The sequence below is a fragment of the Rousettus aegyptiacus genome, unplaced genomic scaffold (assembly GCF_014176215.1).
Source record: "Rousettus aegyptiacus isolate mRouAeg1 unplaced genomic scaffold, mRouAeg1.p scaffold_m13_p_10, whole genome shotgun sequence".
NCBI classification, from domain to species: domain Eukaryota; kingdom Metazoa; phylum Chordata; class Mammalia; order Chiroptera; family Pteropodidae; genus Rousettus; species Rousettus aegyptiacus.
The window spans coordinates 79,950,494-79,970,625 of NW_023416285.1; the positions used below are offsets into that span (position 1 = coordinate 79,950,494).

The window sequence follows — 20,132 nt, forward strand, 5'->3', positions numbered from 1 at the left end:
CCTTCTCAGGTGGCCCAGTCTGCACGTCACGGTGTTATAGAAACAGCTCACTTTGGAGGGTGCCCCGGTCTATATTCCCGAGCTCTCTGGTGTGACAGGGGGCCCCGTCCAAACCATCATTTACCGATGGCAGCTGTGCCCCGGTCAAATTTCAGCATCAGCTCTGCATGAGATCACCGTCATCGCTTTCTGTCCACTGATGTTACAATTTGCTAAGTGGGAGAAGGAATGGAGAGGATCACAGTCATAACAAAACGAGCGAGGGCTTTCTACAGCAGATCACCACTAGGAAAGGAGGTGCCACTCCCTCTTTGTCAGCTCACTGCGAACAGGGAGTCACCACTGATGGTCAGGAAAACAGCAGCCATGGGACTCGCGTCTGAGTTTCTCCACTCACAGAAATAACCAGTATGGTGCATGTTATTTATTTATTTATTTTCTAATAATAAGAGATGCACAACATCGCAAATTCCATTAGAGCTTTGATTCAGGATTTCTAATAGTAGCAGCAGCTCAGATTTTTTAAAAAATGAATAATGCATAGGCCTCCAATCACTTTAAATTTTATTCTAAAATCCACAGTGGCTGAATCGACAAAGAATGGTTCATATCAGTAATACTACCTCTCCAGAAAACACAGTTTCTGAAATTCCAAGTTTACGGGGCTTGGAAGGATTTGGTAAAGGGGGTTGGGAGGTGTCTCATGCTCTATTCTGTTACTACGTGTATTCTTAACTTGCCTCAGAACAATGTGTTTGCCTGATTCCCAGGCAACTAACAGGATATCTGAGCTAAAGACCTTGTACCCTATGTACACACATGTATATCTTCTTTATCATATACACTCAACATTAAATAATTCTACAATAAATTTATTGCTTAGCTAAGTAACACTCTTAAGACTGTTACTGAGCTTATAATGCTTGAAACCAGCACAGTACCATGAAGTACTAGAACTAATGGTCGTTCCATGTGCACATGTATCAGTGTTTATGAATCCATATTGGAACTGAGCATTTGATACCTGGCTTACATTTGAATTTTCAGGCCACCACAGGCAGTCTTGGGATGGTATATTCATGAATGATGTATTCATATTTAATTAAGAATTACCTGGTACTAAAGAAAGAGCATCTAGCAGAATGTTCACCCTTTTTAAATCTATCTTCACAAGATGAACAAATGGAATTATTACAAAATAAATTTTAATTATTTTTTAATGCATATGTCACACAGCATTTTCCATCCTTTTTAATGTGAAGATATCTCAGGTACTTTCTATATGTGAAACGATTTGTGTTTCTTTGCCTAAAAATCATGAAATTGTATGCCTTAAACGGTTTTTAAAAAATAAAGTGTGTGCTTCCTCAAGAACTCCATTATAATTTCTTAAGTATTTTAAGCCTTACTTTGTGAGCGTAAGGCAATGGGAGGCTAAGGCGAGGCTTAGGAAAGCTTCTAGGTAATGTGCTTCTTCAAATAACCTAGAAAGAAATGACTTGAGATTTTAAGTTATATATGTTTTTTAATATTAAGATTTTAAGTCACACAAAACGATTAAGTGTGCTTTTTACCTGGAATACCCAATGAAGTTTTAATTATTATCACAGCTGATTTAAAATATCCCTGAGACTATCACATGTGATCTAGATGCCAACCTCGACGCTGATATGACAACTTAATTTTCGGAATACAGCAACCAGAAATTAGACTCCTCATCATTTTTAACCCAGGTAATTGTAAATTTCTTTCTTCTAAATTGGAATGTTAGGTTTCTTTGTCTTGCTCTCAAAGCACATGAAGAATTCACTTTGATAGAGTGTAACTAAGCCAAGAACAAGGTTTCTTTTATGAAATGCAAATTTCCCAAACAACAGACTTTCCTTTCAAAATATGAGACAAAGGCCACAGCCCCTAAATTTCAAGCAGTTACATCCACAGCTTAACAAAGACCCTCAAAATCCAACCTCAGGATCTATAGTATTTAATTTTCTTAGAAGCTGATATCTTGAAATATTTTAGTTTGGATGATCAAGTAAGTAGTGACAGGTCTTTGGCTCAATAAACTTCAATGACTAAAATGATCTGTTTTAGATATATTAAAAGAGACCATATTTAGATATATTAAAATGATGTGAAAATGACCCCATTTACCTTCTGTCCCAATGTGGAATAAATAGGAATATTTTCCAAATTTCTTTTTTCAGAGTAAATTTGCTTGACTTTAGGTTTTTATCCTTCCTCAATTCACCTGTGAAGTGAACGCTCGTTTGAGCTGAAAAATACACTTATGACTTTACCTAGGTAATTACCCTAAATCTTAAAATGCAATATTTAAGAAAATTATATTTTAAATATGGTCATCATACTCATTAAATTTAAATTAGAAAGAAACACATATTCTCTTCTGGTTGGTAGTTGACTTTCTGATTTTATACCTTTTCTAATTTTTCCGAATGGGAGTTGTTCTTGTCTTTGGTTGATCCTATTATTACACAGTGATTTCTCTTAATGGCTGATCTTTTTACTAAGGTATTCTTACAAACAACTGTTTCCTTAGTGTGTTGATATGCTTACATAACTGTATGTCACAGCTGTTTTCAGTGCATATAGTACTCATACTCCATATACTAAACTGAGACCCTCCCATTGGTTAGTGGTGGCCCTTCTGCTTTGGGATTTTAGATGACAGCAATGAAAGCAATCATCAAAAAGTTTTGCGTATGATTACAGAAAAACAGGTAACGACAATTATTAAAAGGCAGGTGAGAAACATTAAAAAGAAGGGTCCTGAAAATGTCCCTATGACACTTGTTCAGTTTATTAAAAAAAAAACAAACATGTGAGGGTTTCTGCTTTGGTAGAACCTGTTTTGATACTGTGGAAATTAAAAATCTATATCATATTATTTCTGCCATGAGCCCTGACTGCAAGACACCTCCAGGCAGAGAGAAGGCACGGGAGCTTCCCACGCGAATGGTGGCCAGCCTGGGCTGGGTGCTTACCTGGGTCGAGCCTCAGTGGGGAGTGGCGGGTCACCAGAGTGGCTCGGGGAGGCTGGCTGCCGAGGTGAGGAGAGGGGCACACTGTGCATTTGCTTTGGGGACCTTGGCACTTCACCGAAGGAGCAGTCTCGCCCAGAGAATGGGAAGGATGAGGAGCTCTCAGCCGTGGGCGGCAGGTCGCGGGCCTGTTGCCCAGTGGCACTCAGCTGTTGACCTCGTCTTTGGTTTTCCACGTTGAGCAGTACCTCCGTGTCAGAGACACCATCCCTGCCGTGGAGGGCATAGTCCTGGGGTTCAGCCACACAGGTCCTGAGCCCCGGGATCTCAGTCCTGGAGTATGTGGAGCTCGAATCTTTGCTTGACTCGGCTGGCCTGTCGCTTTTTCCTCCCCGTTTCTCACCAGCATCGGGCTCCCTCCTGGACTTGGTGTATCGAGACAGAGACTCAGAGTCCGCTTCACAATCCAGAGTCAGCCCATATTTTTCTGCCAGCTGCCGTCTCCTCTCTGCTTTGTACCTTGCGATCCTTTCGGCTTTGGACTCAAGACCCTGGGTGTCCATGATACCTGAACTATGGGATGAGTCACCATGGACGCCTGAGGTTTCTGTGCAGTGTTTGGGTCGAGTCTGCTTTTCTAAAGAAGAATCAGAAGTTTCTTCCTCTTCATTTGATCGGCCTATGAGAAGATCACACAGATAATAAATACAGATTTAAGTAAAGACACACATTTACTATACTCTGTTTTGTACACGATACACACTTGAGTTCCTAGGCTGTGAAGGACCAGTTTCTCACACGGGAGTAGTCAGCTAAAACGGTTTACCTGGGATGCTGAAGGGATTTGAGATCTGCAGTGAAATACTCAAAGGCTGAAAATGTTCTATGGACCCGTAGGATGCAAAGCGTGGGCTGAACCAAAGCTCAGTCCCCACCTTGCTCTCGAGAGCTCGTGAGTCCTTGCTCAGTACTTATTTCCTCTTATTGATTTATGTTTGTTTGTTTGTTTGTTTTTTTTTGAGTTTAATATTCATGTGTGAGGCCAGAGGACGAGTTCTGAGCCCTCTGGAAAACATCGTAGATATTCAAACTGCTGTAATTGGACAAGAGAGGGATTGTGATTTCACAGGGTCTGATAGTAACCATAACAATAATAGCCCATGTCAATATTCACTGGGTTGCTGTTGTTTGTGTGTGTGTGTGTGTGTTTTAATAGAAGTGGCTTTTTTGAGTTATAGCACACATACTTGATGTAGAAAATGTCTACCCTGAAAACACAGGAAGGCGAAACCCCAAATCACTAATATATAATAAGCAATAATAAATAAATTGATAATCCGCCAAACATTTCTACATATTCCTTCTAGTCTTTTATATAATTGAATTCTTTTATACTACATTCATGTTCCATATAAAACATTTTTCTATATTCAGAAATCTTATTTTGAAGACATCATTCTTTTAAGGCTTCATAATATTCTATCCAACAGGCATTCCATAATTAACCCTTCTCATATTAGTGGATATTTAAGTTGTTTCTAACTTTTAATCAGTCTGATTTTCTGATTACTATCACAATAGATAGACTTGTAAAATTGCTTTATCATAAAGTACAGCATTTTAAGACACATACTAGATTGTCGAAATAATTTCTATAAAGTCTGCATCAATTTATACTTGAATCTGCAATATGCGCTCTCTGATAAACATTAAGCATTAATTTTAAAGATTTCCTGTGATTACTAGAAAAAGAGAATATATGAATTTTTAAAATTATTTAATAGCCATTTGTATTATCTTATTCTTCTCTGGAATACCCGCCTGGTCAAGCTTATTGTTCTATATCCAATTGATTCAGTGTCGTTTTTATTGGTTTGCGTAGACTTTCATAGGAACATGAGCTTTGATCTTATCTATAAATATTTTCAAACTTGCTTGTTTAATTTTTTTGTGAAACCTGTGTGTAAGATTTTCTTTGGAGCATAGATGTTAACTGTTATGTACACAAGTAAATTGACCCATTCATTTGTGATTTCTAAAGCTGTTTCTGTGTTTTGACAGTCCTTTTCCATTCAACTTGAATTAAATATTTACCATGGTTTCATGTTTTTAAATTATTTTTTAAAAAATTAATCATGTTATTAATTGAAACTTATTTTTGTGTTCAATGTAAAGTGAGAAATGTGTTCTTTTCCCCACTCCACTACAGCCCATTTCCCAATACCATTTTATTACATAATTCTTCCCTTTCTCACTAACATGTGATACTTTAAATGATCATATAATACATAGATTAACATTTTATATACTCTAGGGTTTATTTCTGACTATAAATTTGGTTCTCTGTTTATTCTTTATTCACGTATGTAATTTTAAAAATCTAAGTACTCTAGTTTTCTTGCCATAAAAGATCAGAAACTATAGACACAAGCAAACTGATAATATCATGAAGGGAAATCAACAGCCTTGTCTGAGGAAGAACTAGGAAACCCTGGCTGTAAAAAGCAGCACCACGGAGCAGCAGAGCTGCCGAGCCAGGGATGGGGGTGGGATAGGTCGCCCTCTCCCAAGGCCAGGTTGAATATTTGATGCCTCCAACAAGAACTGAGGAATCAAGGAAAAGCTGTCATGTCTGACATACTGCTTAATATGAGATAAATGTGTAATCCATCTAAAATTATATATATTAAAATAATTTAAATAGAACATTTGTTGCGTAAACATGTAGAGTAAGAACCCTAATCACTCGAGGTCCAGCTCTCCCCGGTCCGTCCTAAGAGCAGCTGTGCCCTGTGCTCGTTTCAGGGTGTCTCCTTTACCAAACGAACTTTTACTGAGGATCTCTAACGGCAAGCAGGTCCTGCACCAGGGCCCTGGAGATGCAAAGAGAGAATACAGTCCCTGTCCTTGAATGAGAGGAATCACTGGTCATTGACTACCCCATTGGGTGCCAGTGCTGTGACAATGCTGTGACAATGGAGGACCACGCCTGTGAGGCAGGGCAGAGCCAATGTACGTGTTGTTGCGGTTTTTAACAAATACATGTATTTAATAAACAATTGCATCTATACGATTCACTTTTGTGGACTATCTTGTCTTCCAGTACCACTAGGTAAAAAAGGCTACGTGGGAGAGCTTGGGGAGTGTGCTCGATGCCAGGCCAGGAGGCAGTGCTCACCGATGTGGGGGCTGGCCGGGTCTGTGGCGCGCATGTATCTGGGCGTGTCTTCCTCCAGCAGCCGGTGAGTCACCAGCCCCGTGCAGCTCTGCAAAAGGATGGGCTGGGTATCCGTTTCGATTCCTTCTAAGCGCCTGGCAATTCTTTCTTTTCTGTGCAAGACACCAAAAAAGGCAGAGTGAGCAGTGAAAATCAATTCTAAGGGAAAACTGATAGTTTGGCCAAACTCTTCTACTTTTTCTATTTATGTACAATAAATGTCTTACCTTTTCATTTCTAAAAATTCTTTACTCTTTGGTTCAAAGATTTTTCTTAATTCTGCAACTAAAACAAAAGACAAAAAGAGAGTTCAGCATTTACTAGTTATGCATTCGTTTTACTCATGTGTGCATTGAACTCCTATTTCTGTTCTTGGTTCCCCACGCAACAAACAGTGTTACGGAAAACCGAGCATGTTCCTGTTTTCTGGAGGATTCTCTTCTAGTGAGGAAGGCAGATGTCAAATGAGAGGCGTGTACACGCACACACACACATGCATGTGGATGCACACACATGTGGCTCAGATTGGACTAAAAAGTAAAACCATGAAAGTAAGGGACAGAGTGACAGAAGCGAGTTTTATTCCATCCAGAGGAATCAGATGAGGCCTAACCCATAAGATCTCTCTAGCAAGCAGATATCCCAATAATTGTTTTTAACGTTATTAGTTTTAGGAAATATTTTAAGGTTTTCATTGATTTGCAACAGTAGAGATTAATACCATGGCCCCCTACATGCCCACGTGCAATCATGACACAGTACTCCTGTGTAAGCCTATCATTTAACCTGTAACTATCTGTAACTACCTGATTGTGTTTCCAGTGGTACCTAATGTAAGCATGCCTTGGTGAATTACAGCTTAGACTAGCACAGTTCCATTCCTGCGCCTCCTTGTACAGGCCTTCCCTGGAAGGAAATGTTAACACTTGCTTCCTTGATATACTTTAGGTGGACGATGGATAAAGGAATTACCGTAATTCTCCCACCAACACTGGATGACCAGTAAAATGTCTTGTTGTTGCGAGGATCTCATGTGATACTGACTAAAAGGATATGACTGAGATGCCAAACAATTGTTTCTTTGGAGAAATGGCCAAATTTTGTGGAGAATAAAGGTCTCTCTTCTCCCCTCCTCCTCAATCACGAGAATTCATGCGGGCTCATCTGAGTGGCTCCTATTGAGGACCCAGAAAGGGGTGGGAGAGGGGGAGGAGTCACTGACAGCTCCGGGGCCCATAAATTTTTTTGAAAGGCTGAATCAAAGAAGAAACCCATCAGAGGGGTATGAATACATGGAATTTAATTCAACTGCTTCCATTTCCATTTGGTCATTTGTAGGCATGAGTCAAAACCACACACACACACACACACACACACACACACACACAGAGCTTTTATACTGCCCTGTGATTGTGTTCAGAGATATAAGCTTTGTTTTAATTTCCTTATTTACTTTTAAATGAAAGCCAACTTAAAATTTTAGTTGGATTGACTTCAGTTAAGATCGTTGGCTTCTAAAGAGCCTCTTTTTCAACTGGCCTTCCCAGGAACCAGAGTAGCTAGAGGCAGAGGCGTGCTTGCTCTGCAATGTTAATTATATTCCTATTTAGAAGACACGGGTATAATGGTAATGGTGCATTGCTGGTATACCCCACCCTGCAGGCTTTTGGGGAAGCTTGGCTAATAATAGCTTCCCAGTTAACAAATTAGCACTAGTGAGATTATGGTGATGAAACTTTAATGGTGGGTAGCAAATATTTTGAAAACATTTTCAAAGAGATGTAAACCAAAGAGCATCAATTAATTATTTAAATCCCAATGAAGAGATGGAGCTGTTATTTTTATAAGACTGCTCAAGAAGCTATTGAAACCAAGTGCTCTGAAAAGTATGTCTTGAACCCGTGCCTCGAACTCACAGATGAGAAATAGAGTATGTTAATAGGGTCCTGAGTAGCATAATGACACTTGCATGACACCTACCTTTTCTCCTTCCCAAATTATTTCAACTAGGTACGTTATGGTCTGGATGTTGCTGTCCCCCCAGATCGTATGCTGAAATCCCGATCCCCATCGTGATGGTGTTAGGAGGTGGGATCTTCAGGAAGTGGTTGGCACTGCCCTCGTGTTGCGATTAGTGTCCTTATCAAAGAGGCCCCACAGAGCTCCCTTGCCCCTGCAACCCCAAAGACGACCCTAACCAGAACCCCTGGTCTTGGACTTCCGGCCTCCGGAATGGTGAGCGATGAGCCCTTTCTGCTTTATAAACAGCCACCCAGTTTATGCTATTTTGTTGTAACAGCCCCAATGAACTAAGACAGGGCAAGGATGAAAATATTAAAGTAACACACAGAGCGGCACATAACTTCCACTGGGAAAAGTTAAGATTGACTATTTTTGTCTTATTGTGAGTCTCTGAAAATCACTTTCATGGCATTATTTTTTTTAAATGTTCCTATAAAAATTATGCAATTAAAGACATGACAAAGTGCTTCTAGCAATACAGTGAAAAATCAAGCAAGTTGCTTTTAACACTCTATGTTCCATATTCTAGAATGAAAGATCAACTAATTGTGAGACTATGCAAATGACCCACCCACAATAGAACTATAATTTTTCTATCACCACTACCATCCTGTTTCAGTATTCTATAGGATGAAGAAAATATGAGAAGGGTGCACGCTGGTGGTCAGAACATAGTTCATTACAGAAACTGAACCCCAAGAAGCCTGGGGCAGTGAGAGGAAAGAGAAAGATAGAGCAGGTAAGCCAAATTATCCTACTGTCCATTAAGGTCTCTTGTTTTCTGGACAAAACAGGCTGGGCACACACACGCATGAACACTGTCATCTAATAGGCATTCACTGCTGGGTATAAGAAGTCTCAGGATAGCACTTAGCAGACATACAGCTGCACCTCATCGGGGTCACAGACTCATAGACTCCTCACTCTGGAGTAGATCGGAGACCACTATGGAGACGCTCATGGCCTTCTAAGTGGGGGATTTCTCTGCAGCGAGCCTTGCATGATAGTATGTTGAGTAGCATTGGCTCCTACTGCATTTCGAATCATCCTGTTGCTGTCACATGAAAATGTTCCCATGTGTTTCCACAGCGCCCCTGAGGACAGTGCTGTCCTGGATGGAGAACCATTGATCCCAGGACAAAGATTTCCAGTAGGAAGTCCCCTAGATTATTCCCTAGGTTACGCCAATGTCAGACACCACTCTTTCAATCACGAGTACATTCAAACTCAAACCTGTGTCAAGCCTAAAACCTTATACTCCTCTTTGATCATGTACTGAAGAATAATGAGCCATAAATCAAACTGTACTATAAATGTATTGGTGAGCATATTCATTCTTAGGGAAAATCTATAGCAAATCTTTTAGGAAAATTAAAAAAAAATTCTTCCAGAAAATAAATTACTTCTAAATCTATTCCTTCTTCCAAAAATATTTTTAGTTACCAATTTGCCCCCTTCCTAAAGCCATGAAATTATAGGGAAAATAAATAACATGGAAGATAAAAAGAAGTAACAGGCATCTTGAGTCTGGCTTCCTTTTCCCAAGTCTATAATTTAAAAGTAAAATTAGTAAAACAACATGTAATATAATTATTCTAGTGCATCAATTCTGTGGAAAAATACTTCAGTTGTGTAAAAGGGAATGATGTTTTATTTGAATTGCTGATGTGTGTGTACTTTGTTTGTTTCTTTTAAGGGGGGGAAAAAAAACTTCGTATAGGCACTTATAGTTCTCCTTAGGCCTCCAATTGAATTTTGGTCAGGTTTATTATAAAGCACTGAAAAAAGCTAATACTCAGAAATCATGAAAGTCACCCCAATTGTAGAAATGTATGTTGTCACTTCACTGCTTCATTTATAAAGACTACCAAAAGTTCTATAGCTTATCTTCTGAATAATAATCTTGAACATAATTTATTATTTATGATCTACCCAAAGAAGTTCTCTTTCTTTTAAATTATATAATTTCAGACTCATAGAAAGTTAAAAGATGTCCTTCATAACATGTTAACATTTTACTACATTTGGTTTATTTTTATCCTTTTTTCATCCCTTCATATGTATATTTATGTGTGTACACGTATATACACACAAGCACACATGCACACATATTTACATATTAATTTTTCTGAACTATTTAAAAATTGCAGCACAATGCCCCTTTACTTCTAAATTCTTCACTATATATTTCCTAAAAATAAGGAATAAGAATGTTTTTAAAATTAAACAGATCTAATTCAATTGGTTGTACTCTGTGTCACGATATATATAATTCATCAATGGTTCAAGAATCAGTATACTGATTAATAGTAATCCACATATAAACAAGCACAACTGATCTCATTTCTGTTGTAATAAATTTTCCACTTTGCTTTCAAAAACATTAGGATTTTAACATATGCTAACTTATCATTTATTATACCTACTTTTTAATTGTTTGAGCAATATGGAGTCTATGAGTCTACATCTTTAGTTACTTCTGATGGGAATTTATTGGTCATTTTCCAAGCAAGGCAATTTGAGGGGATTTGGCATCAGGGCTATAATACTTTATAAAGTAACAACTGTCTAGTATGTTTTGTAATAATATTTAATACCAACTTTCAGATTTGCCTGGTGCTTTTCTTGGGGAACATAGTTTCTTCAATTAGGTGTGAGAAACAAGTTTTCTGGTAAAGTTATTGCTGAGTTCAGTCCTCCAAACCTGAGTACGTAGAATCTTCCAAAGAAATACAAGGGGCGGGGGACTGCCAAGAACACCTCTCTCTTACCCTGCCTTTGACAGCCTAAGAGCACAGGCCAGATCCAGAATATTCTGAATACTGATCTTACTTCCCACAGGAATAAGCACTTTAACGTTTACATTTGGATGGAAGCCGCTAAAATAAAGGCAAGCAGCATATGAAATAAGCGATTACAAAATCAGAGGGATAAGGGGGAGGGGTGATGGCTAAGAAGTGCTGCGTTTCCTTCTGGGGTCATGAAAATGTTCTCAAAGTGACTGTGGTGATGGACGCACAACTCTGTGATTCTACTAATAGCCACGGAACCATATGCTTTAAATGGATGAGTCGTACGGTATATGAATTATATTTTAATAAAGCTGTTAAAATAGGTAGAGTAATATATTTGGTCCATTTTGTAATTCCTAAATGGAAAATCTATTTTAACATTATAATTGTCATATAAATAAAGTTTTTAAATCTCTGATTACCTGATTGTGATACACAGTTAAAGGAAGCCCCTTAGAGGAAAATCAATGATCATTTTAATGCTCAATTTCACAGAAGAATCCCTCATGCTAAATGAACAGAAAGAAATTCTGTAATCTTATAAACAAACATAAAACTCTAGGCCATTAAAACAATCAAAATCAATCCCTTTTTAAAGCTAAGCACTGATAGAATTATTAACATATTTGTTAAGATGGAGAAATGACAGCTTGCTGGAATTAGATTAGTCTTTCCAAACATGTGTGCCCCAATTCATAAAGGCATAGATTGTGAAATAAGACGGTGGAAAATTTAAATGAAATTCAGGAGAAGAGATCTTAGTAATTTAGAAATATAAATCTGGTTAACATATAAAATGATCATATCGATTTGTGAAAATTATGTTTTTATGACCAATTATGATAAAATTTCTAATAAAACTGGTTAATAAGCTTAAGTGTTTTAAAATGTGTTTTTAAATTTTGTTACATACGGAGTTGTTGAATCTTTAGGAAGCTAGCATCTCATATTGTTTTTAATTTTTCTGATCCCGAAACTGTTTATTGTATTAAAAAAAAAAAAAAAAGAACTAGGGCAGAGAGCGAGGAAGAGGGCCCCTCCTTCATAGTGGTCGAAATGACTTTTGTCATAGAACTTTGCCTAATCAGTCAAATCTAAGCTATTTCTAAAATCATCTGTTCATTGTTATAATTTGTTTTGATAATCTTCATAGATTTTAAATTTGGCTCAGATTAAATTGAGTTTCTTTGTCTTTCACAAAGTCTTAAAATTGGAAGGACCCTTTCATTTCACACCTGGCCCACACACCCATCCAGGTGGGACCCTCCATAGTCTCTGTTCGCCCTGTGACTACATGGCCGTATAACCTTCCTTGTACATTTAATGAGGAGGACTAATAAGATCACAATGCAGCCCATCTCACTTCTCGGTCCTATGAATTCCAGAATTTTCTTTCTCATATGAAATCTCACTTACTTCCTTGTAATCCTACACATTATTCTTATTTGGGGCCCCTGGAGCAATGCGGAATAAGCCTACATTCCAGTTGACAGTTTTATATGTATTTGACAAAATGGCCCTGTTTAAGTTTACTCTACCAGGCCAAATCCCAGGTGTCCTTCAAATATCAATCTTCATCAGACTGTGTCTAGGTATATCACCCATTCAATTCATCAGGATGTATGTCGATTTGTCAGTGGGCCTTTTAAACTGGATTTAGTTTCTATTAAAAGAATATTCTTTCTGGTCTAATTTCGTTTGGGCTTGATCTTGTGGTATTTTTTTTCTTTCAAATACAAAAAAAAAAAAAATCTGACCTTGCAGAAATCTGAAGTAAGGGTTACAGAGCTCATTCTGGAAGGAAGACAGTGTGTGAGCTGGTACTATCCTGTGCTCGTGATACAGTGCTGGAGACAAAGACCAGGTAACATTCACGTCATTTCGCAGGCAAAAGTGGGGGTTCTCGGTGGGCAGCAGATGCAAATATTATATTGAATATCTGTCTTTACCAATGAAAATACTAATTTACCACATATGTGAGTGCCTACTCGGGGAAGAAGAGAAAAGATGAAGATACAGTCTGCTCTGGTGGTCCGGTGTGTACTACATAACCCTGGAAAACATCAGGAGGCTGGAGGGCATGGGAGGGCTGAATGGGGAATAAATGGGAGTATGGGCAGAACTCGCCACCCCTGGAGATGGCTAAAGGTAGGAGAGGGAAGAGATAAGGTCGATTCTAGGAACCTTCCTGCCCCTTTCCCATCTGGGCTCCAGTGAAAACTTGAGGATGCCTAAAATACAAGAAGAGGGGTCCTTTAATTGAGGTTAATTCTTGGATGAAGCAAAAAGGGGCACAAAAGAGAGTATAAGCTGAAGGTCAGTGAAAGAATTTTCAAAGAAAATCATATGACACAATATTTATATGCCCAGGACACTAGTCACCATTTAGAAAGTCTCACCTTTAGGGAGTGCAGTTAAAAACTTAGCATCGATTCTTCTTTTGACGTTAGCAAGTTGTTCTTTATCTTCAAGCAAGAACTCTTTCTGAAAACTAAAAATTACTCCATTAATAAAATATTTAACTTAATTTAAATCAAGAGATATTAAGTAAAAAATTGCAGATGGTAAAAATTATCTGTTACATATATGTAAATACATGTATGTAGATTATAAATAAAATGTTTTATTTGGGGGAACTAATTGGTTACTTTTTTATTTACTTATGCTAGTATGATTTTTTCTTTTGCATGTGCAAATAATTTCATCAGCACAGGCAGGTGGTATAACATAGGGTGGTAAAAACATCGTTCAGATTGACTACCTGTCCTGGAGCCATCAACAGCTGTTTCAGCTTAGATTAATCACTCAAACTCTCTGTGCTACATCTACTTCCTCAGAAAATCAGCAACTTGTCTAGGTGATGTACACATTTTCCTCCAGTGCTGAAATTATATTAAAGTAACAAATGCCTTCCAATAATCAAGAAATCAAAGCTTGGTGAATATGTTTGAAAGGTTCATGAAAACGTGTCTTGAGACAAATAAAAGCAAATGAAAGGGGAGAAGAATAAAGGGATTGAATATTTACTATGTACTTTCTATGCTAAGCATATCCCATATATTAATTATCTTCGCAAGGCCCTATGAGGTAGGAACTACTTAGTGCTACCCTGATAAATGTTTAACAACTGGCTCCTTCCTCTTTTACCCCCTCCCCCCACAAACACTTGCTTTGTAGTATTTGCTTGTAGTGTTAATACTCCCATCATGGCCATTTTTAAGCTACCCACAGGACTCGCTGAGCTCAAAACTGGAAGACAGGTGCATGCCTGCTCTGCCGAGGCACTACCGCACACCACTGCAACTATTATCCTCCTTGATTTACAGATTAGGAAACTGTTAAATGACTTCCCCAAGCAGGCATATTTGGCAAGAAGAGTATATGAGATGCAAATTCAGCTCTTGCTCTAACACTACCTCCAGTTGCTGCCCCAAGGCTGCTGTATGCACAGCTCCAAGGTCTGCCACGGGAGAGAGCCTGGAGCTGGGCTAGACAACAGAGCTGCTGCCTCGCAGCAAGACAACAGGAAACTAATATTCCTTAATAATATGATCACATCCAGAGAGGTGAACGATTGGCCTGAAAACACGTTCAGTGCAGAGCTGGCCTTCCCCACGCACTTGGCCTCTGTTAGTGTTTCTGCCCTAGAGCATACACTTCCACAGAGCCCCAAGGAAAAGCCTGAGGAAGGTGCTGTGCATACTAGGTGAGTGGGACACATGAATGATCTGTATCTCACACATAAATTAATGTCAAGGAGCTTCCATATATTCCGCAGCAGGGTACACCATCCCATCTTCCGAGAACCAAGCTCACCTGAAACCTTAGTTATTGCTTGTAAACGTGGTATGGCTTATATTCATAAACATGGGTGGCATGTATTCACATTATTTAATAAAAAGTCCTGAGAACAGTAGCCTTTACAAACTACACTTCAGACTGCTTGAAGATCCTAGGACACTTGCTTAGATCAAAACATAGAATTAGCGCTGACTGCTAAACAGTGAATGGTAACGCAGTGAAGATTTCTTCCGGTGTTTTGTTCAGATGTATGATTTAGTATAACTTAAAAAAATTAAATAACTGCAGAAATGTTCCCTACTTAAGGAACAATAGGCTCTTTCAGTTGATTAACTGCTTGTTTAAATAGCTTGATAAAGTTCTGTACTTTCTTTGGGAAACTAAAATCCTAAGAAAAAAATTCTGTATTGAAACAAAATGATGCAATCCCTCTCCTTAAGCCATTGACCTTGGGGTACAAATATTATCTTATATTTCCAAAAATAAACATCTGAATGTTCCTGTTTGCCTCCTTTTTTCTGCTTATCGAAAAAGCTCAATGAAGCCACTAATGAAGGCTAAGAAGCTACCCCCTAGTTATTAAACATTTTTGCTGAAGTTTTACAAAGTTGAAGTCACAAGCATCACGTGACACCCCCTGGCTCCACGTGCATTTACTGTCTTGAAGCAAGCTACAGATAGTGTCGGCATCAGTAGAAGGGACGGCCTCACAGTTGGTCAGAAACCAAAGGAAAACCAAAGTGCTGTTAGAAAAATCTCTCAGGCCTGTCCACGTGGTTCACTGTAATCGCTACCCCCTTCACCTGCATTCTCTCCTCTCCAGCCTCCTTCCATCTGGCTGAGCCCTGCTCCTCAGGGAAGAACCCCTGACCCAGTGCCTGTCCCACTGTGCGCCAAATCTACACTTTGCACCTCTGTAATTTTCTTGCATTGTAGAACATACAACAAGGGTCTTATTTTATTTAAAACTATTGATTTTTTAAAATGTTTTTTAAAATCAATAAATGTTTTGAAGGAATGAATGATGATAATATAATACTTCAAATGCATATTATGACTCACTCTGAAGTATTTTATATAGACTTTATACACTGTTGTTATGTTAGGGACGAATAGAATTACACATATTGAGAATAATTAAAGGGTATATAATTAATGTTATAGTAGCTTCCTTCCTCATTCCCTTTTTTCCTTTTTTTTATATCTTTCTTTCATCTTGAGAATATATGATTGGGAAAACATCTCTCCTTATTACCTTTGCTCACCTTGCATACATGAATGAAAATATCGGTATATTTGCATATGTTTATAAAGTAGTCTATTTTTAAAGTCTCCATTTTCAAGGCAAACTCTTATTATTGGGATCCACATGGCTGTCTTTACATTTTGTTCTTGCTTCTATGGCCTCTCTCTCTTGGTCCCACGAATGCCTGCTAACTTCTGAGGAAGCGGATGAGCAGACAAAATAAGGAGCCGGAAAGTGTGGCTGTGACTCATGTCACAAAAGGTGTAACCAGTGCAAGACCCCTCCAGTCAATGTGAAACTAGGTTTTGAAAAAAAATCATATATCTTTCCTTGACTCTCTATACCCAAAGGCGCTAGTCAGTTGTGAAAACTGTAGGTAAGACACGCTAATAAAAAAGTCTGGACCATTCGTGAATGAGTAACTCCTGATCATCTAATGGCTGATAAAACAAAATGCCTAAAGAGCCCTCACATCTCCCTCCCCCCGCTTTTCTGAGTCAGAGGCACCAGAGCAGTGTGACGGGGAGGGCCCTTCCCCACTCCAAAGTGACTCCGCGCACTGGGCCTCTGGGCCTCGGATCCTGGGGCATGCTCTTCTTTTTTTCTTTTTCTTTTTTTCAGTCCTTGGTTGACTCACAGATCACAAGGACCTTGTCAGCTTACAATCTCTTATTTTTTATTTATTTTTTACGCCTACAGCACTTAGTCTTCCTGGGTGGTCTCCCATCCAAGTACTAACCAGGCCCGACCCTGCTTAGCTTCCGAGATCAGACTGGATCAGGCTTGTTCAGGGTGCCATGGCCTTAGCCTGGGACATGCTCTTGCTCACTGGTCATCCCCTTCGGGAGAGGGACTCTCTGCCTGGACAATCTCTGCAGGCCTCAGTGGACTGCTTTAGCTTGACTGAAAGGCATGGGCCTATATTTCAGTATGAAACTATTTCTCCATATATAACTAAAGCAAAAGCTACAGTTTTAATTTTCTGAATTATAATTTTTAGTGTTTTGAATATTAAGAATCACCTTTTGTATTTTTCTTTATCTTGATCTCTTCTGAAATAGTGCTCACTTTTTATGACTAATTTTTTCATACTTTTATCTCCTCTCTGCTTCAAAAATCTAAGGAGAGACTGCCCCTGTTCTGTGATAATTTTTTAGAATGTGTCCCATTAACCTATTCGATGTCCAGCAGTAGCAATAAGGGGAAATCTTATTAAAGCGAGAACAGGATATACTGCCATTGCCTTCTATCTTTTATAAAATGTGGGATCTATTATTACAAGGACTATTCAGCACCCATGCTGTGAAAAGCTCCCCTACACCTATAATCTGTTCGCTCTTCTACTGAAGTTTAAAATACAAGATATGGGAGATGAAAACCCATTACCTCATATTTTTACCTCTGGTGTCTGGTTGACTAGATTCCTTTGAAGAAGGCAGGTTCTTGTGCCTCCAGCCCATTTTACAATTCATACCATGGCAAGAAGGCCATACTTTTAACAGGTACACATGAAATAATACCCAATATTTCAGAATAGCTGTGTCCCTCTGAGCCTCTCTCCATGAACTGCCTGAACTTTATCTCTTGTACTTTTTCTATCCTTGAGTAAGCAATGCCTTCCCATCCCCCTTTCCTTTTCTTCCTTCTTCTTTGTCATTATTAGAGCTAAACTAACCTGCTAGGGACATATTGGGAACTTAGCTGCTATAGTATGAATGTTTGTGTTCCCCTAAATTCATTCATATGTTGAAATCCTAACCCCCCCCCCCAAAGGTGATGATATTAAAAGGTGGGACCTTTGGAAGGTGATTAATCATGAGAGTGAAGACCTCATGAATGAGATTAGTTCTCTAATAATTCAAGGCCTCCCTAGACCATTCTGCCAAGTGAGGACGTAAGAAATCGGCAGTCTGTGCTTGGAAGCAGGTCTTCGCCCCACCACACTGACACCCTGATCTTAGACTTCCAGCCTCCAGAACCGTGACAGATAAATTTCTGTTATCTATAAGCTACATAATTTATGGTATTTTGTTATAGAAGCCTGAACAGACTAAGACATAAGCCTTAGATTCTGTTAAAAATATGGCAAAGATGCAAAATATGGGAGATTGTGTCAATCACTAGAAAGAGAAGATTTCATGAATCAAATAAGAATCTTCCTGATGACCCTCTCTCAGTGTTGCTCTGGTTTACCTTATACTAAGATGTGGATGGAGTTCATCAAGGCTTTACCCCATCTTGTGTGTTGGCAAGATCGATTCTGCCATTTTCGAATACGGAGCCAGGCTTAGCCTGATTAGGACAGTGGTTAGACAACTGTTTACTCCAATGCTATCAGAATGCAAACCCTTTTTAGTAAAGAAATAATGTCATACATAAAACAGGAGGAACGAGAACACCTGAGTGGAATGAAAGGTAGATCAAAGTTGGGTCTTTTTAGCACAACGAAGTGTAGGTTGAGATCCATGTCTCTACTTTGTGGCTCCTCTTAAAAACCTCAAAAAATTTATCAGAGACAGCACTCTAAGAAGCACCCGAGAGGTAGCCATCTTGTTTGGCACAAATTTTAACTTTTATAGATCTTACATCAATGACGATGTACCACAGAGTTTTAGCAATTAGGTAAATTAGATTAGTATCCACAATATCCTGTAGCCAAGGGAACTGAAAGGGTAAGAGAGCAGGCATCAAGAACTCACTAGGGAGATGGGTGGGGGAGGGAAGGAAGAAAGAAAAGGAAGGAGGAAGGGTGGGAGGAAGTAGAAAAGGAGGGGAGAGAGAGAAGAGGAACGAGGCTAAACCCTGTCTTAAAAAATCAAAAGCTCCCTACTTGATGGACAGATTGCAACAGGACATCCCGCTTAGAGGCAGGTATGAGAAGGAAAGGATAATAGTTCTTTACAAGTTTGCAATTATAGAGACACCAACATCCGGTTCTGCAAATAGTTCCCATAAACAGCATTAAATGCATAAGAAGAATCTTTGCTGGTTGTGCTGTTAAGTTAGTTGGCTTCATATATTTTAATAAATTAAACTCTGCAGACAAAACATTTTGCCAAACATTTAAACTCATGAATTAGGAATTTAGGAGAATACTTTTAAAAGCTACTACAAATCTTCAAAACAAGATTCTTGAGCAGAGACCACTTTACCTTGTAACTTTTCTTCGACGTGGGAATCCAATGAAGCTTAAGTTTTTCTTGTTGAAATCTAAAGGGAAAGAAATAATGTAAAATTGAAATAACTACACAATAAATTTTTAAAAACCCAATGGGAAAAATGTTTTTTAATCTCCCTATGACCATATAATTAAAGAAAAAGGAAACCATTAACCAGATAAGAACTGTGAATTAAAAAAATGACACCTAAGAATCAGATTTCACAATATGTATTTTATAAGGCAGGGGTTTTTTTTTTATTTCCTCTGTTGAAAAGAAGTCAACATATTCTGTAAGAAAAAGAAAAAACTCTGACATAGTTTAATGCTATCATTTAAATTCATATAGCTAAAAGAATACCTCAAAGCAATTAAATATTAAATAATATAGTCATATACTTGGGAGAAAAAAGAATTAAACAATATTGGTCAAGAAAACCAGAAATGTTGAAAGTCATCACTGTCTGATATATTTAAGATGCTTTTGAAGAATGTGCAGGTGGGGCACGGTGAAGACCTGAGGAAGAGCAGGGGAGCACTTAAGCCCTGTTTTTATTGTCCTCGTTAAATCCTAAACAATAACAACACATCAGATAAACCAGTTATTTATTTTTGAAGATAAACCTATATTATGTAAAGAGAGCTGGGAATGACCCCATTCGGCAAACACACACACACACACACACACACACACACACACACACACACACAGTGACCTGGTTAATCAGAACCAGGCATGGACAAATTTATAACCAGTCTAATGGCAAGTAATCTGTTTTATAGCTTTTGGCATAGCAACAATTTGTCCACCAAGAAAACCACAAGTAGACCACTTACAGAAACTCTCCCCAATGGAAGTACCTTTTACTGTTTAATATTTGGGGTCAGAAGCCTG

The 20,132-nt window shown here is 38.5% G+C and overlaps 1 protein-coding gene and 1 pseudogene across 12 annotated transcripts in view; both read right to left on the minus strand.

Annotated features, from left to right (window-relative positions):
* SVIL (supervillin) overlaps positions 1 to 20,132 on the minus strand; it is a 205,317-nt gene that overhangs the window by 71,412 nt on the left and 113,773 nt on the right. For all 12 annotated transcript variants that reach the window (XM_036228073.1, XM_036228078.1, XM_036228079.1 and 9 more), the window contains 5 exons: positions 19,233 to 19,290; positions 13,433 to 13,524; positions 6,447 to 6,504; positions 6,181 to 6,332; positions 3,006 to 3,681 (listed from right to left, as the gene is read on the minus strand). In XM_036228073.1, the coding sequence (XP_036083966.1) occupies positions 3,006 to 3,681; positions 6,181 to 6,332; positions 6,447 to 6,454 (836 nt within the window). In that variant the 5' untranslated portion in view covers positions 6,455 to 6,504; positions 13,433 to 13,524; positions 19,233 to 19,290. The remainder of the gene's footprint in view (positions 1 to 3,005; positions 3,682 to 6,180; positions 6,333 to 6,446; positions 6,505 to 13,432; positions 13,525 to 19,232; positions 19,291 to 20,132) is intronic.
* On the minus strand, positions 16,771 to 16,889 carry LOC118609178 (annotated as a pseudogene).